This window comes from Leguminivora glycinivorella, chromosome Z (genome assembly GCF_023078275.1).
Source record: "Leguminivora glycinivorella isolate SPB_JAAS2020 chromosome Z, LegGlyc_1.1, whole genome shotgun sequence".
Lineage (NCBI taxonomy): Eukaryota > Metazoa > Arthropoda > Insecta > Lepidoptera > Tortricidae > Leguminivora > Leguminivora glycinivorella.
In genome coordinates, this window is record NC_062998.1 from 34,532,669 (window position 1) to 34,551,194 (window position 18,526).

The 18,526-nt window shown below is 37.2% G+C and overlaps 1 protein-coding gene across 4 annotated transcripts in view; it reads right to left on the bottom strand.

Annotated features, from left to right (window-relative positions):
• Positions 1–3,841: 3,841 nt before the first annotated feature.
• The window catches only part of LOC125240676 (bromodomain-containing protein 4A-like), a 34,966-nt gene continuing 20,281 nt past the window's right edge, over positions 3,842–18,526 (bottom strand). The window contains exons 8-13 of one of the 4 annotated variants that reach the window (XM_048148682.1): positions 13,674–13,828; positions 13,333–13,476; positions 13,074–13,212; positions 12,332–12,417; positions 6,183–6,263; positions 3,842–4,907 (exon numbers count right to left, since the gene is read on the bottom strand). In XM_048148682.1, coding sequence (XP_048004639.1) covers positions 6,218–6,263; positions 12,332–12,417; positions 13,074–13,212; positions 13,333–13,476; positions 13,674–13,828 — 570 coding nt within the window. In that variant the 3' untranslated portion in view covers positions 3,842–4,907; positions 6,183–6,217. Of the gene's footprint in view, positions 4,908–6,182; positions 6,264–8,588; positions 9,323–12,331; positions 12,418–13,073; positions 13,213–13,332; positions 13,477–13,673; positions 13,829–18,526 lie in introns of those variants that run through there. The other 3 variants (XM_048148684.1, XM_048148681.1, XM_048148683.1) reach the window with 3 other exon arrangements.

Below are 18,526 nucleotides of genomic sequence, written 5' to 3' on the forward strand. Positions count from 1 at the left end.
ATATACCCAAATCTCTCTTTATACAATTATACTTATAGGTAGTATAAAAGTCTCTCGCCTATCTTTTTACCTTTTTAATAGAATCTTACAAATTGGTAACATTATTGGTTTTAATTTTGGTTTTCGATATGGACTAAGAGCTCGCGCCACCAGACCTTATTTTCTCAGTTTCATAACTTTGGGATAATGTACAGTTCGTATTGACGTTTAATGTTTACATATTACCACGGAAGTATAACTAAAGCATGGAAGCCACGTTTGTCATTTCACACTCGGTCTCCATCTTTGACAACTGTACATAGTCGTATTATATTGGTTCGAGTTTTTAGCGCGACTTCAATGGTCGTCTTGACGATATTTATTTATTTTGTGAGGATTTCTGATAGATCGTGGAAAAAATACCCCAGTGTATATTTGTGATAGTTCCAAGTTTCATTTCTGACTATGGCTTGTGTGATCAAGTGTTGCAAATCACATTCAGGAAGAAAAGAAAACACGCAAGAGGTTATATCATTTCATCGGTAAGTTTCTTGAGTTTTTGATAATATTTATTGATACGACCTGGCAGAAATATAAATGTACATATTAGTAGTTTATACAATTCAAATCTTATTCAATTCTGTATAGATTTTTGCATATTTTTTGGAAAATTTCTCAAACTCGGAAAGGTTATGTTTTTTAGCATAGTGATGTGATGTGTTTTATCGACCTTGCAATAATAACCTATCAATATTCATACCTTAAAAACGCCATCAATGATTATTGTTCTTTGTTATGATTCTCTTGTTATTTAGCTATTTTACAAATTCAACTTTATATATTTCTTAGATTTCCGAAGAAGAAGACCGGAAACACGAAGTTCAAGGTGCGATGCTCGCGGTTCCTTTACTCCCAAGACTCCACCAAAAAGAAGGCCAAGAAGCTGAAATGGAGCAGGCCCCAGATGTCTCCCCAGGTGTCTACCTTTGACAATTGTACATAATCGTATTATATTAGATCAAATATCTCGGCGGTCGTCTGGCCGATTTTTAATTTAATTGTGTTTATTCCTGATAGATAGTTGATGATCCTGCTAAATTCTTATTTGTGATGTGTTCAAGTTCCTTGTGTGATTATGGCTTGTGTGATTAAGGACTGTAATTCACGTACATGGAGAAAAGAAAACTCCCAAGAACCTGCTGTGTTTCATTAGTGAATTTCGGTCAGTTATTGATACTATTATTTGTAGGATCTAAACAAAGCATAAAATACGATCTTTTCATAGTTTATATAATAACTACTACCATGTTAAATTCTGTTCTGAAGTTTCTTCAAACTGTTTTTAGGTTATGTTTTTGTACTAGTGATGTGTCATTTTTATCGACGTCCCGACATTAACTCTATTGACATTCTTGCATTGAAAAGGACATAAAAATGATTAATGATGATCAGGTATCACAGACTGAGTAAATCGTAACGTAATGTAACATTTCTAGTGAATTAAACTTATAGTATTTTTTAGTTTTCCAGAAATTCTCAAACATTATTAAAAAGAAACTAAAAATAGGTGAAACTATTGAAATAATAAATTTTGGTACCTACACTGCCGTTTTGTTTTATTTTCTATTTGATAGAGAAAATATTATTGAGGTAAGTATAAGTAGATTCTTGAGTGGTGGACTAGAAATTAATAGAGGGATGCTACACGAATTAAATTACTTAGGTCTTTGCGTAAGGAGAAGAGAAGAATGTATTTATTTGTATTATACTCGTATTATTAGGGGGCATATTACCTAGTTCGGCCGGTCGGCCATTTTTTCTCTAAGGTTTTTTTTTAAAACATGCTAACTTTCTTTAAAATCAGACAAAAATAGCCGACGGGCCGAAATAGGTAATATGCAGTTGCAGACATTAAATGTCGATACAAACTGTACATTATCCCAAAGTTTCATCCTTGAGAAAATGAGGAAGGTCTGGCGGCTCTGAGCTCTTAGTCCAATATCTTTGTTCACAAACAATCGTTAATGTGAAAAGTGACAAATAGGTACGTAAGTACGTATTATTCAAAGTATTTATTGAAATGATAAGTGCATTTTGCCGTTTTACATTTTATATTAAATAAAGGTATATCTTAGAAATAAATTATAATGTAATTAGCATTTGTCAGGTAATATAAATTAAAGTCATGCTTAAAACTAGACATCGTGTTATACTGTACGAGCTTATTATAACAAATTAATTTATATAAATAACATACTCCCACGATAGAATAACAATCAACTTGCACGGTACTTGCGACATCTAATTCAAATATTATTTTTCTACACACTTGCTTGTAACATGGATCTTATTGAACAGATTGAAAACTTATTATAGGCTCACGTTAATAAATTACACATTTTTATTATAGACTATGCGTTTTCACATTATCCGATCCGATATCGGATGTAGGACCGATATCCCATACATTTAAGACGTCATCTTTGATTTTTACCTTTGAAGTCCTTCCGACATCCGATGTCGGATCGGATGGTGTGAAAACGCACTAAGGATTATTTAATTTTATAACAATCCGAGCGCTGCGGTGAAATCATGATTTATTAGGTACAACTTTGTTTTTTTTAGGGAATGTATCGAAGGTTGTAGGTACGAATTTTGCTAGCTTAATATCATTAAAATATGGTCTTATATAGTATAAAATAGATTGTTCATAAATATACATTTCTTTTCAAAAATTATGGTTTCTACTCCTATAACTTTCTAAAACTATGATATTCTAGAAATTTTTGATTGAATTTATTTACCAACCGAACCTATTCAGTAAGACACACAGTTTGATTTAAAATAGGTACTTATCTACTAATAAAGATAAAGTTAAATTCTAGGTTTTGTATAACGTATACTTTAAAACTTTCATTGATTACTAAGTGTAAATATGCGTAGCTACAACTATGAGGTAAAAAAGTAACCGAGACTTTTCCTTCAAAACCGGTTAACCGGTTATTAACCTTTCAATCAATAGGTTTATTTACAGGGTATTATTATCATCATAGTATTATTACCTTATTTGATTGTGACTTGTTTAGTTAGAAAAGTCCTTTTTAGTATGCGTGCTTGCTCATCATTTGTAAGTAAAGCTAGTTTATACGCAATCGAAAAATACAAATTGGGTTCTATTTAGCTTATAAGATTAGACCCGAGGCGAACAAATTGTTAAAATTTTAAATGCAATACTCCAAAAAGTTACGTGGCCACAATGTAATCTTGCTACTTGTTGTAGGCAAGACTGGGGGCCGTGCTCGGGTGAAAGTAGCCTTGTTTCTTCAATTTACTAGTAAAACTAAAAACGTTGTCGCTCGTCGTTGCAAGTTTGCAACCGGACTTGACGGACGGATTCTGTGTAAAATGTCGTAAAAAGCGGCTGGTCGTTAAAATTGGAGTCGTAATAAACGGATGTACTTTAATACTATCACATACGAAAACCAAATAAATACCTGTGCTTATGTCGTATAGCTACCTAGCTCATTGTCACTAATCAAACAAACCGTCAATCGAAAAAAATTATCGGTAATGTGTAAGGAATCAATTCACAATAAGTACAGTTAGGCAGCGTTCCCACTTATCCGTCGCGTGTCTCGGGGCGCGCAAAGGGCGTCCGCGCCACGCCACCTGAGTGTAATTCAAAAAGCGTCTCCTCAGTACATTTTGTATAGGAAGGACGTAAGGCGCGCCGCCAAGCGGCGCGGCGCGCGCCCCGCCGCCGCCACGCCACCTGGGGCGCGTCTTACGTCTTTCCTATACAAAATGTACTGAGGAGACGTTTTTTGAATTACACTGAAGCGGCGTGGCGCGGACGCCCGTTGCGCGCCCCGAGACACGCGACGCATAAGTGGGAACGCTGCCTTACATTCTCTACAGTTTTGATTCAAGTCATATCATAGGTATTTAATTTATTATGTTTATGTGACATTTTGTGAGATAAGTTACCATAACATTTAGATAATTTTCACTCAAATATTTTTCACTAGACAGGAAGTCTGATGAACGCACAGTCATGTATAAGATACACATACGTATAATTAGATAAATATATGTATTATCAATCACTCTAAGGATCAACAGGCACGAAACATTTTCCTTAATCTAATATTTTAAACGACTATCATAAATGGAAACATTTATAAGAACTATATAAAATTCTAGCTTAAAATTAAATAACTTTTCGGAATACAAAGTGAAAGATAGTGATTTGTAGTACGCAGGTAACTTACTCTTAGAGAAATTAATTACTTAGGAAACGGTAAAAGCGGCTATTTATTAATGAATTTGAGTAGGTACGCAGGTCAGTTTAACTACAATGAAACTCGAATAATGAGTTGGTAGATCTAGATACTGGAAAATATTCAGTAAATTACTTGGTAATTAGTGTGTAGAGTGTGTCTCGTGAGAGTACATCAGTAGTAAGTTAAGTGTCTAACCGCCATACTACACATATGTGATAGTTCCAGCTCGGTTCCAGCGCTACCTGTCCAGAGTATCTTCGAAGGGGTCACGCGTCACGCGACGGCGTGGTTATGGCACGGTTACCAGTTATACCAAAGGCTCGTCCTTTATTTATCGTTGTTTACGACTCCTGTAAGACTTGGCATCGGAGACGCGGGGTCAAAGTCTGTATTGAGTTTCACCACTGTCACAAAAATACAAGTGTTTTCGTTGGCTGTTACAAATGTAAAACTATCTAAATTTAAGTTCTCACTCTGCCCTTCGGGCTATCACATTAACAAAGACAGCACCATTTGTAAAGCCATTTAGTACGCGACTTGCGCTTCTTCTTCCCGCTTCAGTCTTTCGACTTGGCTCGGCGTCATTCCGCCTGCTTGTCCTTTCGGCGGCCGCTAGCACTCTCGCTTTTGCTGCCTCCTTTGTTCCTGTAATACGAACTTGTATTATTATTTTTTATAAAACATTAGAACATTACATTCGATTACTCAGTTGGATTCGGCTAACAAGGACAGGTATCCAACTGTTCGACTCTGATTTAATTGATTTTTTATAGAGGAGGTACTAGTCTAAAGCTCTATAGTAACAGACAAGTACCTACCCTTTTTTTTAGCTGCCCAGCCCACACTCAAACTGTTGTGAGAATTAACTTTCAAAATAATGAAAGTGACCAAACTCTTTACCTACTTTTTTCAAGTAAGTATATATTGATGATTAAGCACTGGTTTCGAAACAAGAAAAAAATATGGACCCGTGTTTTGTTATTTCTCCTCAAACTCATATTTTATTTAAAAAAGGCATGTCAAACTTGTCACGTACTTTTCATCGTTCCACTCATGGTATTAATCTATGTATTACCTATGTATGAAATGTCATTTGATATTCACAATTCGTTTTTGCTGAAGGAAAACATAAGAGGAAATCTGTATACTCAGGTACTTTCTGTTAAGAAATACAAAGGTCTTATGGGAAGTCCCCAGCCCACACGGGGCCAGCGTGGGAACTATAATATCTCAATACCTCTCATGATTGAGAGGAGCCCCTGTGCCCAGCAATGGGACGTATATAGGCTGAATTATTATTATTATCTACATTTTAATTCGTGGAACGATGAAAAGTACGAAATTTTGACAATTTGGACATGTCTTTTGTATATTAAATATGAGTTTGAGGTGAAATAACAAATTTTGCTCATGTTCTGCAACATGTAAAACCAGTGATTAATTAATCATCATATATGACTGAACAAATTTCTCTATAGAAATAAGAGATGGTTAATTTTCAGTATTTAGATGGACAAGTTCTCCCAACAGGCTAAAAAAAAATATGTTTCTGGTTTTTTAGGCCATTGTACAATATATTGTATAACTTATAAAAATCAATAAAATCATAGCTGGACCTTTGTTGGGCACCTTTCCTTGTAAGATGCTTCTAAACGTGCATCGTGCTTTCTTTGATTACTCAAGTATCTGTATTGAAGTACGTAAGATACTAATCTACTAAAACTTTTATTGCTAAGGCAATTAAGAGTCAGCGGCTTAACTAGATGCTATAAATTCGCGTCTACATCTCTATTGTAACCGCACTATACCTATGCCATTTACAAAGCACGGAGCCGGGGCTTTTCTAAAGGAGCAGGAGGCGCAGCAGGCGGAGAAAGCTATACTGTACATTAACTTATAATCTACTTATATTATTCTTGCCTTGTAAATGTCATCACCCTCCAGCCTCTTATGTGTCATCCCTCGATTTTGGAGTGCCAACCGCTTGAGCTGAAGAATGAACTGATAGAAGAGTTTAGCCACTTTAATTCAGTCCTATTCTGGCCTTGGTACTTCTTGAAGGCGATTCATTATTTGGTCAAGACTAATTAATCATGTTAGGTATGTCTAGAATGAGTAAAGACTAAGAAAAACTCAAAAAATCATCATATGAATGAGTAACCGATTCGTCAAAAATACATATTTAACTACAGAAGGAGAATGTTGAAATAACTCAAATTATGGCCCAATCACACCTTTTTTGACAGCATATAAGTTATGATTATGACATTAAATAAAGAAACTAAAACGAAGTATTCTAAAATTATATGTATAGAGAACATTTAGGTATACTTAATGTACAATTTTAAGTATACGGTAATAGACGTGTGCGCCGATTATAAAACGATCGGCGGCGGCGTTTGCCAAAAAATCGGCGGCGGCGGCGTATTTTCGGCGTGAAATCGGCGTGACCGTGATTTTATGTTTCTTATATAAAAATCATTTATTTGTTATTATTCTTGAAATATTGATCAATACATGTGTACTGCGTATACTTTTATATAAACTATGAGTTAAATAACACATGGAAATGAACACGGATAGGAAAAAATACTTTCGATACTTTTCGTATACGCTAATAATTATCCTTTGCTAGCACAAAACCTTTTTTGATCAATGTTGGCTTGCATTTAAGGATTCCTTCTTTAAATGTTCATGAATCTACAAGCAACTCTTTCATTAGTGATGATAATGGGAAACTTGTAAATTGGGTCCCTCAATTAAGTTTTCCATTGGCGCTGTAAGAAGATACTGAACGATATTATTATATATTATAACCCTAAGGACTACCAGTAATCCAGCATGAATGTTGTCTGAACCGAACATTTAATTTCAACCTTTATGCTTGTATTTGCGAGAAAGCTGCTGAACCATTCGAATAACCTCTTATGATGGACCTGATGGAAGCTTCGAAACAAGAACTTTGTGCCAATCGCGATCGTAGGCTGGAGCTACGTATATCAAAGCCAAAGCCCATTTTTTATTATGAGGTTGGGTCTACGCTGAAAAAGAGGTCTTCGATATTGATGACCTCTCAGAAGCATACAACTTCAGCACAATTACAAGAATTCCATCGTTATCACTGTCGAGGAAAAAAGAGCTTTACATGCTGAACTATGCTGGAAACGAACATCCGGCATATAGCTCTCGGCAATTTGAGTTGGACGTAGGGATTGCAATCCGGATTATCCGGAGTCCGAAAATCCGGATAATCCGCTGATTTTGCGATCCGTTTCTAAATCCGGATTTTAAAACCGAAATCCGGATTTTCGGATTTTTACTTTAACATCGCAATTTCAACCGAAATAAAGGACACAAGTGTTTATTTTTAACTTCTGACTAGCAGAAACGTCTGCAATCATTGCCACTAAGCTTAGAATAAATTTAAAAGTGGAAAATGTGAGTTCAAGTCTCACCCAAGGCAGACATTTTCCACTTTAAAATTAATTCTAAGACAAGTGTTTATGTACGTGGAATCCAATGTATAAGCAACTATAAATAAAAAAAACACATGTACATGTATTCTTGTTTGAACCTAATAAATTTATGTTTACAGATTAAAAAAAAAATATTAAAAAAAAAACATCCGTTTACACGTCATCAGATGTCATGAGAGTGCAGGCAAATTTAAGTTTAAATAGTATTCGAAAAATGTCCATACATACACTACATACAGGGTGTAATGTGATTCCTGGTATCTAGACTTATGTGAACCACTTTAGTTTGTATACCATGGTTTGCAATAAATGCTTATATTATTAGTAGACGAACCAAAAATCCTAGTGTTAATGAATTATATTAAGTAGAATTACAATCATAACACATAACAACGCTGTCATCAAAGTTTAAAATTTGGTTATTACTTCGCGAGTGTGATGAAAAACGTTGTGTATATCACGGGCGGCTGAAGGCTTCACTTTCCGCCCTCAATCTTAATACACAATGTACGATTATTCAATGCGTATTGTTAATTACGGCAATATAGATAGATTGTGCAAAAATGACGTCTCAATAGTAAAATAACGGCAAAATACGAGAAATTGTCACGTTGGAAACGACGGGCTAAATATACACGATGTGTTAGTGTTACTCGATTAAGTCCTGATTTAGTTTAAAACTGAGTGAAAGTCGTAATTAAATTCCGCGCTCTTAACCACTTAAATCAATATTTTCCTGGTTATGTTGGAATGTAAAATTGACTCTACACTTGACGCGCTAATATTTTTATGATTTCGTTGTTTACTGGATGTATATAATCCTGAATGTAAAAAAAACTTTATCTCGTTAAAAGAATGATTAACTGCCCACGTACGTAGCTTATAATCAGTAAAAAAAGAGGAACATGTTTTGTTTGATTGAAAATAATGAGAGTTATGATTCACGCTTAGTTTCACTAGACTTAAGTATTAGGTTGGCGGAAAAGTCTTGCACCAAGATATAAGACTTAATGAATTTATTCATAATTTTGTTATTTGCAACAATTAATCAGTAATGTAATCCCCAAATAACTCTATTACTCTTGCCCATCTAGTTGGTAGATTGTTGATGGCCTGCGCCCAGAATTCCGGAGGCTGTGTGAGGCTGTTTAGTGATCGGAATAAGTGATAGTCGGATGGCGCGAGATCCGGTGAGTACGGTGGATGGGCAACCGGGTACCATCCAAGCTCTACGATTTTTTGTCGAGTCTCCAAAGCGACATGAGGTCGCGCATTATCATGGAGTAAGTGAACATTTACACGTCTAGGTCGTTTTTCTCATATTTTATCAGCCAGTTTCTGAAGCTGTTCAATATAAATTGAACGCGTAATCGTCTTTCTCGCAGGGAGAAGCTCGTAATAGAGTGGGCCCTTCGCATCCCACCAAACGGAGAGGAGATGCATGCGTGAGTGACGGTTCGGCTTTGGCTGCGTTGGTGGCTCTGCGTCGTAAGGAAGCCAGACGACGTGCCGTGTGTTGTTATCATAGAGAATCCAGCTCTCATCGCCGGTTACCAGATCTTCAAGAAACTCTTTCCGATGTGGCTGAAAAAGAAGCAAATCACAAATACTAACTCTGACTTGACGATGACTGTCAGTTAGTTGATGTGGAATCCATCGTGCCATTACTTTACGATAGCCGAGTTTGTGTAAATGAGCCTCAACAGTCGAATGATGACAGCCAAGAGTCTCTGCTAAATCACGCGTATTTATTTTTGGATTAGCCTTCAAACAGCGGAGTAATTCCTCATCGTCGAAGGTGGATGGTCGCCCAGATCGCACGTTATCTTCAAGAGTTATATCTCCCAATGCAAAACGAGCAAACCAGCGGCTTCCATCGCGATATAACACCTTCACCGAACGCTTCGGTAATGTTAGCGGTAGCCACACTCACGTCGTGTCCCTGACGCCACTCGTAAAAGATGATCGTTCGAAGTTGATGTTCACTAATCATTTTCACAAACTAAGCAAATCCTCACCAGCGCACCTTTATATACCCTTGAGATGATAGCTTCGAGAACCTTCTACAACATTTTTACGTATCCCTGATCAATACTAAATATTCAGAAAAATTCTAGTAATTTACAATTTCTTGTGCAATATTTTTCCGCCGACCTAATGGAGTTTCTTGAAATATGGACCGAGGAACTGTTCAGAAGCTCCACAAAAAAATAGCAAGGTATATAATACCACCTAACCACGTCACGGTCTATCTATACACCAGTCAATATAAGTTTAATGAAATAATTCATTTTTTGTTTGAAATTTGCGTAGCAAAACACGCATATACGTACTGTTGTGTGTTTACTAATGTTTAAAAATACTGTTTACTTCTTAAACTCTTGAATTTTGCTTTATTTTTTGTGGTACCTAAAAAACCTTAAAAATCCGGATTTAATCCGGAGTTCGGATTTTTTCCTACAAATAATCCGAAAATCCGGATTTCCTAACATATAAGCGGATTTGCAATCCCTAGTTGGACGCAGACAGTGGTTCTGTTTTTTCTTCTTGAATCACTGAATAATTTTCCATGTGCGATACGTGCAGGACATGTTTGCCGAATGCACCTGGATTGGTGGGCCAAATTAGCAACTGAATGGTTACCGCAGCTTAGCCGGGGCAGAGGCAGACGAAAAAAAGAGATACCAGGACGACCTGGACGCATTTTATAATGACTGGCGGGAGCAGGCATCAAACCGTGATGAGTGGGGGAAAGAAAAGGAGGCGTACCATCAAAATGAAGTTTGGCACTTGAAACCACAGAGAATGGAATGAAAAGCTTCATTTCCTGCAAAACAAAATTAGGATCTTCTAAGAGTAAGACGCAAAAAACAATCGCTTCCTATTTCAATCTGCCGATTTACAGTCTTATTTCAAGCTTACACAGCGCCTATAAGCAATTTCCCGACGCGGTGGGCACGTGGGCATTTTAGAACGGACAATATTTCAAGGAGCCATGCAACCTTAAATGGATTACAATATGGGAGTCATCCAGATGAAATGATAACAGAAGATCCAACAGGGAAAGTTCTTGGCTCTCCACGTGTGGTTTTCTCGTAGAGGCTGAAAACCATTGTGTCAAGTCGTATGCTAGGTCAACGTTGTCACTACCACAGATCTCCCCGCATATCCGGTTTTCGCATGCCATTATAACTTCACATTATGGTTCCTAATCTTTCTTAGTGCTGAATATATAATATTTTAATAAAAGTAAAGTATATATATATTGGAAATTGCAACAAATAAAAGCATAAAAAGTCCAAAAATTTAATCAAATACTAAGTTTGAGCAGTTTATTAACCACCAAGGTCACGCCGATTTTACGCCGATTAATAATCGGCGGCGGCGGCGTGGCCAAAATCGCCGGCGGCGGCGGCGCGCCGGCGCGGCGCACACGTCTATACGGTAAATTAGGTAGGTTCAGTATGGTTTCCATTGCAAGTGGCATACTTTGTTTCAGTCAGCCGCATGCCGCATATAATAGCGGATGAATTAAACAATAATTGTAGCCGGCTTTAGCCAAGGAGGTAATCGCTTGCAATACGATGACGAAACGCTTTACGCGTCTCTCATTCTTCCATAATAGTGCGACAGAGAGAGTTGTGTTTTGTTATACGATTGTCACCCTAACTATTAAGTGGGCTGATAGGGTTAAACGAAATCACATTTTATCCAGGAAGTATTGGGTTCTTGAAGACTCACATCACCATTAAATACCTACAAGGGCCAGAAGTCAAACTGTGATGTACCTAGTATAGTATTTATACACTTTACACACGACACTATTCTAAATAATATTTGGAGTTGCTGAAGTCCATATTAGGCTTAGACTATCAGCTTACAGGTAAGTGACCCGTAAGCAATTTTGCCATCGTAGTGAAATAAATAATTAGTTATCTAAACTTTACAGGGCTTTAACAACTCTTCGATAAAAATGCCATGCCCACGACAAAATCTGTTTCAAGTTCATAAATATCTTTATAAGCCCACGTTTCAAAATATAGTTTGGGACAGTTTCCTGTATTTGCCTGAATTAATAAGTTACTCTTCGAAGGCCGGAAGAATATGTGACACCACGGTGACTCTCTTATAGCTCTACAAATAAGACTTGTCCGATATTTTAGCGGGGTTAATTGTTTAACATATTATTGTAGGTAATAGTACATTACATCAGAGGCCGGGAAAATGAGGATTTCCGGCCAAGTGGGTATATACGGCCGAGCGAGCGTGCGAGCGAGGCCGGATAGGGATACGAGGCCGGGAATCAATTTTCACGCCGAGGCATGTATAGTGCTTTTCTCAAACATACAATGAAATAAAAAAAAATGCTCTAAAGGACAATATTTTATAAAAAAAAGTTACTTTGCAGGCCTAGGCCTAAAAAATAATATGAAATCCCTTTACAGTCCTCTCGAGTTGTTGCGCCCAAAAAGCAATACTTCCCAGCCCATTTTAAGGAACGTAAAGACAATATTTCATTGCATGTTTGAGAAAAATATATTTTTAGAACGTTGGCCAATAAAGATGTTCGCCCGTACTAATAGCATTTCTTACCTGCTGCTAATCAGGTGCTTTGATTTTTTCTCTTTCTCCGTGCTTGTACTAGGAACAATTACTGGGTTAACTGCGCCTTGTTCACTCTAAAAACGAAAAATATTGTTACTATTTACTATGCTGTTTTTTTGGTTCCATATGCAACAAGGCTTAACGGAACCCTTCTAGACAGTTATAGGGTCTTATAATTAATCGTTATACCTGTTATAAGATAAGACGTATTTATTTATGTAAGACATTCTAATTGATAAAAAAATTAAATAGGTAGGTACACAAAAGTTATTGAGCTTACTTTCGATAATTCTAAGACAAGATGCGCTACATGTGTTGTCGGTTCGGACAATTTGAAAACGTTCTCATAGTTTCGTAAGTTAGAGCCTAGATGTCCTGGGGTAATGAGAAAAAATTTAAAAATACCAATAAATGATTTGAAATGTAGTAGTTCTAGTCGGTCAACAAACCATAATTTTAGAGCTGGTATTACGCACTTCGTAAGTAGTTTAACCACACGGGTGGTTGGTAAATTGTTTCTGGCTGGATCACAAACCACAACCTTCTGTAGAGCGCACACAACTACACATACCCGTGCACCAGCGAAGGTGGAGGGCCCCGGTTGCGATGCGACTGACTGTTCACGTGGCCCATCTTCGACAGCGGCGGGCACTTGAACGACTCGCAGAACGCCATGACTCTCCTCAAGGTGGTTCACAGAGTACACACAACCAGTGGAGCGGACACATACCCGTGCGGCAGCGGAGGTGGAGGGCCCCGGCTGCGGCTCGGCCTGCTGCTGCTGCGACTGACTGTTCACGTGGCCCATCTTCGACAGCGGCGGGTACTTGAACGAGTCGGAGAACGCCATGCCGCGCCTCAATGCGGCTCTGAAAGAACTCACAATAAGTTAACAACATCAACCATCTACATTTGATAGCTTAATATACATTTTCAAATGATACCTAAACGTGTCTAGGTATACCATTACCAAGTCTCGGTTTTCGTACCTAGTCGGGCTGGGAGGCGGGTAACTGGTGCCCCTGTGGTCGGGGCTCAGGTACTGATGATGGTGCGTGGCAGACAGGCGATTTCGTTGTAGCAACTCTTGATGAGATTGGTATAGTCTCTCGGACGCCGTTTGAGGGGTTGGTCTGCAAACATTGTAATACTCTAATTGATTGCTTAACTATGTAGGTATGTCGTGGCCAAGTCTTAGAACAGGTTATTTCGCGATGAGGCAATAAGGCTTCTGGAAAACCGTGTATCGTCAAGGTCCGGGGATAAATTGCTTAACTACAATTTGGACGGTATGAGTAAAAAGGGGATAATATAAATAAAGCAGACGTACGGCGGCGCGGGGCGCGCGGGCGGCGAGGACGGGTCGATGGTGAGGTCGGGCAGGCTGTGCACGAGCGCGAGCACGCCGCTCTGCGGCTGCACGCGCAGCGTGTTGTGCGCGGCGGCGGCGCTCGTGCTGCGGAGCGGCAGCCGCACGGACGGGCCCTACATACAGCACGAGAGTGTAAGCAGGTATTCAAATATATACAGGGTGGCTCATTCAAATCGGTCACTTTGGGAAAGTCTGAAACTATAAGACATACGAAGATCTGTTCTTAGGAACCATGTCATTGATTTTAATAAAAAGAAACACTGCATTGATACATTTGAAAAAAAAAGTACCCAGCTGGGGAATCGAACCCGGTTGTTTAAAAAAAAAAACTTAGCTACATTTTTTTCTATTCAAATATCGATTGTGTAGGTCTTAGCTGTAAATGTCTCTATGAAACATGATGTTTAAAATGACTAAAATGCATTGTTTTCACATAATTTAATTAATTTTAGTAGATGTTCGAAGTGAACACCTTTACAGTAATCAACAGGTTTTTTTTTCAAATGCATGAATGCAGTTTTTCTTTTTATTAAAATCGGTGACATGGTTCCTAGGAACAGATCTTCGTATGTCTTATATAGTTTCAGACTTTCCCATACTGATCCCAGCTGCCAATTGGTAAAAGCGAAATGTTAATAAATAGATTAACGGACTCGAAGAAATTTAACGGAAGTTAACGAATCCGTTAACATTTTTTAAAGTTAACTTAAAAGTTAATCCGTTAACCAAAATGTTAACTTCGTTAATTAACGATTAACGGATTAACGAGTTAATGCCCAGCTATGCCGATTTGAATGAGCCACCCTGTATAGACAGGTATAAATAAGAGTTTTGTGAAGTCAGAATTGAACAAACGTAGTGACACTGTGACTGTGAGTAAGTAATGTAAAATACCCTATAATGGACGGTGATGCCATTATGGACAAAAAAACACAAATCCTTAAAAATAAGTATCTAAAATTAGTTTAAAAAAACTGACGGTAATGTACCATAAACTAAAGTTGTAGAGCTGTTTCATTTTGAAGTTTCAATTAATTCGGTTATTTCTGAAGGATTTGGCGACAAGATAAAATTCACCAGTTTACTGAAAAAAATATCAAGACGAATTCTTAGCAATGTTGCTAAGAAAGTTGAGTTCATGTATAAAATAATAAAAAAATAATACTCGGTGTAAACTTGAAGGAGTTTTACTTACTGCATTAAGCATGAGATAAGATATAAAACATACTAGTTTGTTGCTCCAAAGATATAAAGAAAAAGCGTTATTTTGCGAGTGTCCATTACTGGAACCGAAAAACTGCATTCCTCCTATAATGGACAAGGAACAATTTACAAAACCAAAATTTACAAGAAACAATCCTATGTTAAAATAACCCAAATTAATTTTATTTATGGTATATAAAATAGACTCATTGAGTATCAGTTGGCTTTAAAAGTAAAATTTTAAACATATTTCACTGTCCATAATGGGGGATCCATTACTGGAGAACTGCCGTCCATAATTGGATAAAAAACACCTAGTTTTAATTTGTTAACTATGAAGAAACCAATAGGAGTATCTATTCTGCAATACGCTTGAAATGTAAAAGAAGGATAGGACATTCATGATTTAACACGCTTAGCGGTAGAATTTTTACATTTATCAGTGAAATATCAAAAACAGGCGAAAATTTTTCTTAAACTGTCCATGATTGGGTCCGTTACCTTATGTATAGTGTGTTTGGACAGACCATCGAGTGTGAATGCGACCAGTGGTAACGCTGAAAGTGAACGCAGCCGACGCGCGCGAAGGAGGGAAGATCGCGGTCTACGCAACTTTGACATCCACCCGCCTTCTTCAGTTTTCCGTGATCATATCATGGTGCATGTAACTGCGTCGCAATATCGGGAGCTCGACAAAAATCAAAAAGTTAATCACGGTCTATATCCCGATCAATATAAGTCTAGGTATAAATAAAGAACGTTACTTATGACCAAATAAACATTATTCAGATTACAATGTAATGAAATTAAACTCAGTTTAAATATCGTATAGGTAAACCAGCATTTATATGACTGGCTGAACATATTGACGAATTGGTATTTAGCTAACTAATGTTGTCATATATAATCCTAACTAACGCCGCTAAACCAACAGTAATTATTAAGTAATGTAATTAATAGGTATTGAACTTCAATTCACATTTAATGTTATTGGAAGGATAACCTTTTCTGTGTCCTTCAAACTAGTCACCGTTGATTTAAACAAAACTAAAACTTATTTCAAACTTTTTTAAATAAAAAGTTTGTATCTATGTCCGAATACTTTTGTATGCACAATAATAGGCTACTAGACCAAAGAATATAATATATACTCACTAGGAGAAGAACGCCAAACCCATACAAAAAAATGCTCCCTTCCAATCACACACACACTTACACACCTTCATACGTTTATACTATTGTACCAGAGCTGTAAAAACCTCTTTTTGACACATGACAGCGTCCACAAAACGTAAACTCGCGCAACCTAATGAAATTTTAAATAAATTCCTGTAATAATATTCAAAAAAATCAAGTACTTAAAAACAATATTTCGCTTACTTTAAACATAATATAACACATGTTACATTTTTACGGATTTACGGATCTTCGTTAGTGAGTAATTTACGATATTAATTTATCACGCAGGATTTACTTATTATGACATTTATCATTCATTTTCAGTTCAGTTTTTAAAATTAAATGGCTTCAGTCCATTTATTTTTTAAACTAGTGCAGTAAGTACGACATTGTACGGTGACTTAGCACTTGTAAATTGATAGCTAGATTTTACAAGAGCACGTGGACTACCGGCCGTTTACGACAAAAAAGAGGCTAAACGCGTTTCGAGAACAATTCTTCATCAGCTTCTCACTACACCATTAGTTTACTGCATAATAAGCTATCAATATTACACTTTAAACAACATTAATGAGTAAAAGATAAATAAATTATTCACGACACGAAACCGCTAAGATGGCGTCCCAACCGGAAGTCATCATTCATTTTTATTCAGAGTCTGTCATTTCGATTCAAATGACATTTCAGTAAGTTGATAGAAATCAACTCACGCCACTCGTCTTTTTTGACCTCACTTAAACGCCAGTTGCATAAAATACTATTATAACAGCCCAGTGTGAGAGCAGCATTATACATATTATTTTAGTACAAAACAAAAACGCACCACCTGTGTGGATGACTACATGCTTGAATGTGAAACCTATACGATACTATGAATTATTGAACAACACTCGACCCTTGGGTAAACGATCTTATAATGGACTTGCTGATATCGTGCTGCGATTTTCAGGTAATTTAGGCACCTTCGCACCAGCTGGGCAACTATCTGCGGCGTTCTCAATACCATCAATCTAACACACTGATTACGGAACAATAGTCGGTCTGGAGGTAGTCTCAGATGCTTTTTTAAATCTTGTCTTGAATTTACCTCGTATACAGCCTTACCGACGAAAAATGAAATTATTACCTATAACATTACCTATAAGATATAGGTTACGAAACGTCGGTCACGCAGGCGACCGAAGGACCCAAATTCTTTGAAATACTTTATCACCACCAATTACCTAACTCCGTAGAAAACAAAATATAAAATGAGATACGATAGATAGCGAAATAAATAATATGAATAATCATCATTTAATAATAATAAAGTAGGTGCGTTACGTTTCGAGGGCGAAATGAGTAGGTACAGAATCTAGATTAAGTGGCTATTTTAATAATTGATTATTGGTTTTACTTTTGCTTCAAAAGAATGGCATAAAGAATCACAATACATATAAATACTTACACGTAACTGACGCCGTGGCTTGCGTGAGCGACGGTCGCGCGATCGTCGCGCGACTGCGATGCAACGCTTACGAAATCAAACCTTATCGATATGGAAGTATGAGACGCGACGGCGACGGTCGCGCGACGGTCGCGCGACCGTCGCCCACGCAAGACACGGCGTGACAGAATTTTGTAAACACGGATCAAATTGTTTTTGATTTTCGACTTGAATTGAACCTAAATTAACTTTTTAATGAATATGTTTTATAAACAGGTCATAGTAGGTACACACATGTTAGGATTCTCCAATGATATATGTAATGTATTTTCTAAGCAAGCGGGCGACTCAAAGCGAGAAAGCTGCGTCTCCGCTACACTACCACTACCTTGGGCGCAAATATTTTTCCTCTCACTAGTACGTGTTTTGTCGGGTAAAAAGCATTTTATCCACTAGTGGGGGCGACTCAAAGCTGCTTTAAAATTGAAAGCTGAGGGGCGTATTTTACTTCTCGTGTGTTAAAAAACTCGCAAGTTCAGGATTCTTCTATTCTCGAACCACTCGCTTCGCTCGTGGTTCAACTACCACTACGTTTTTCAATTTCACACTCGGCGTTAAAATACAACTTTGCCCCCTTGTATATCAAATTTTTCACCACACCAACTGGTAAAGATCAATTTTGCTATTCGAAAACGGATAGCAAAATTGCATTTTATTCACAAGAGTGCAAAGTAATTTCATATAAATTTTAACTTGATGCCTTGAGCTGCCTGGTAGAATTTACCTACAAATAATTATTTTGAATCATAAATATTGAATAGATTGCTGGATTTTATTTAGTTTGATGGTTTTATAGTCAGTATTTTGTTAGTGTTGGTGTGGTGAAAATTTTTGAGTTTCACTCGGTGGCAAAGTTTGCTTAACCTACGTGCCTTGAAACCCTCCCTACGCTCGCTGTTCAATATTGGAATCTTTCGTTTGCTCGGGTATCAATATTGGCACG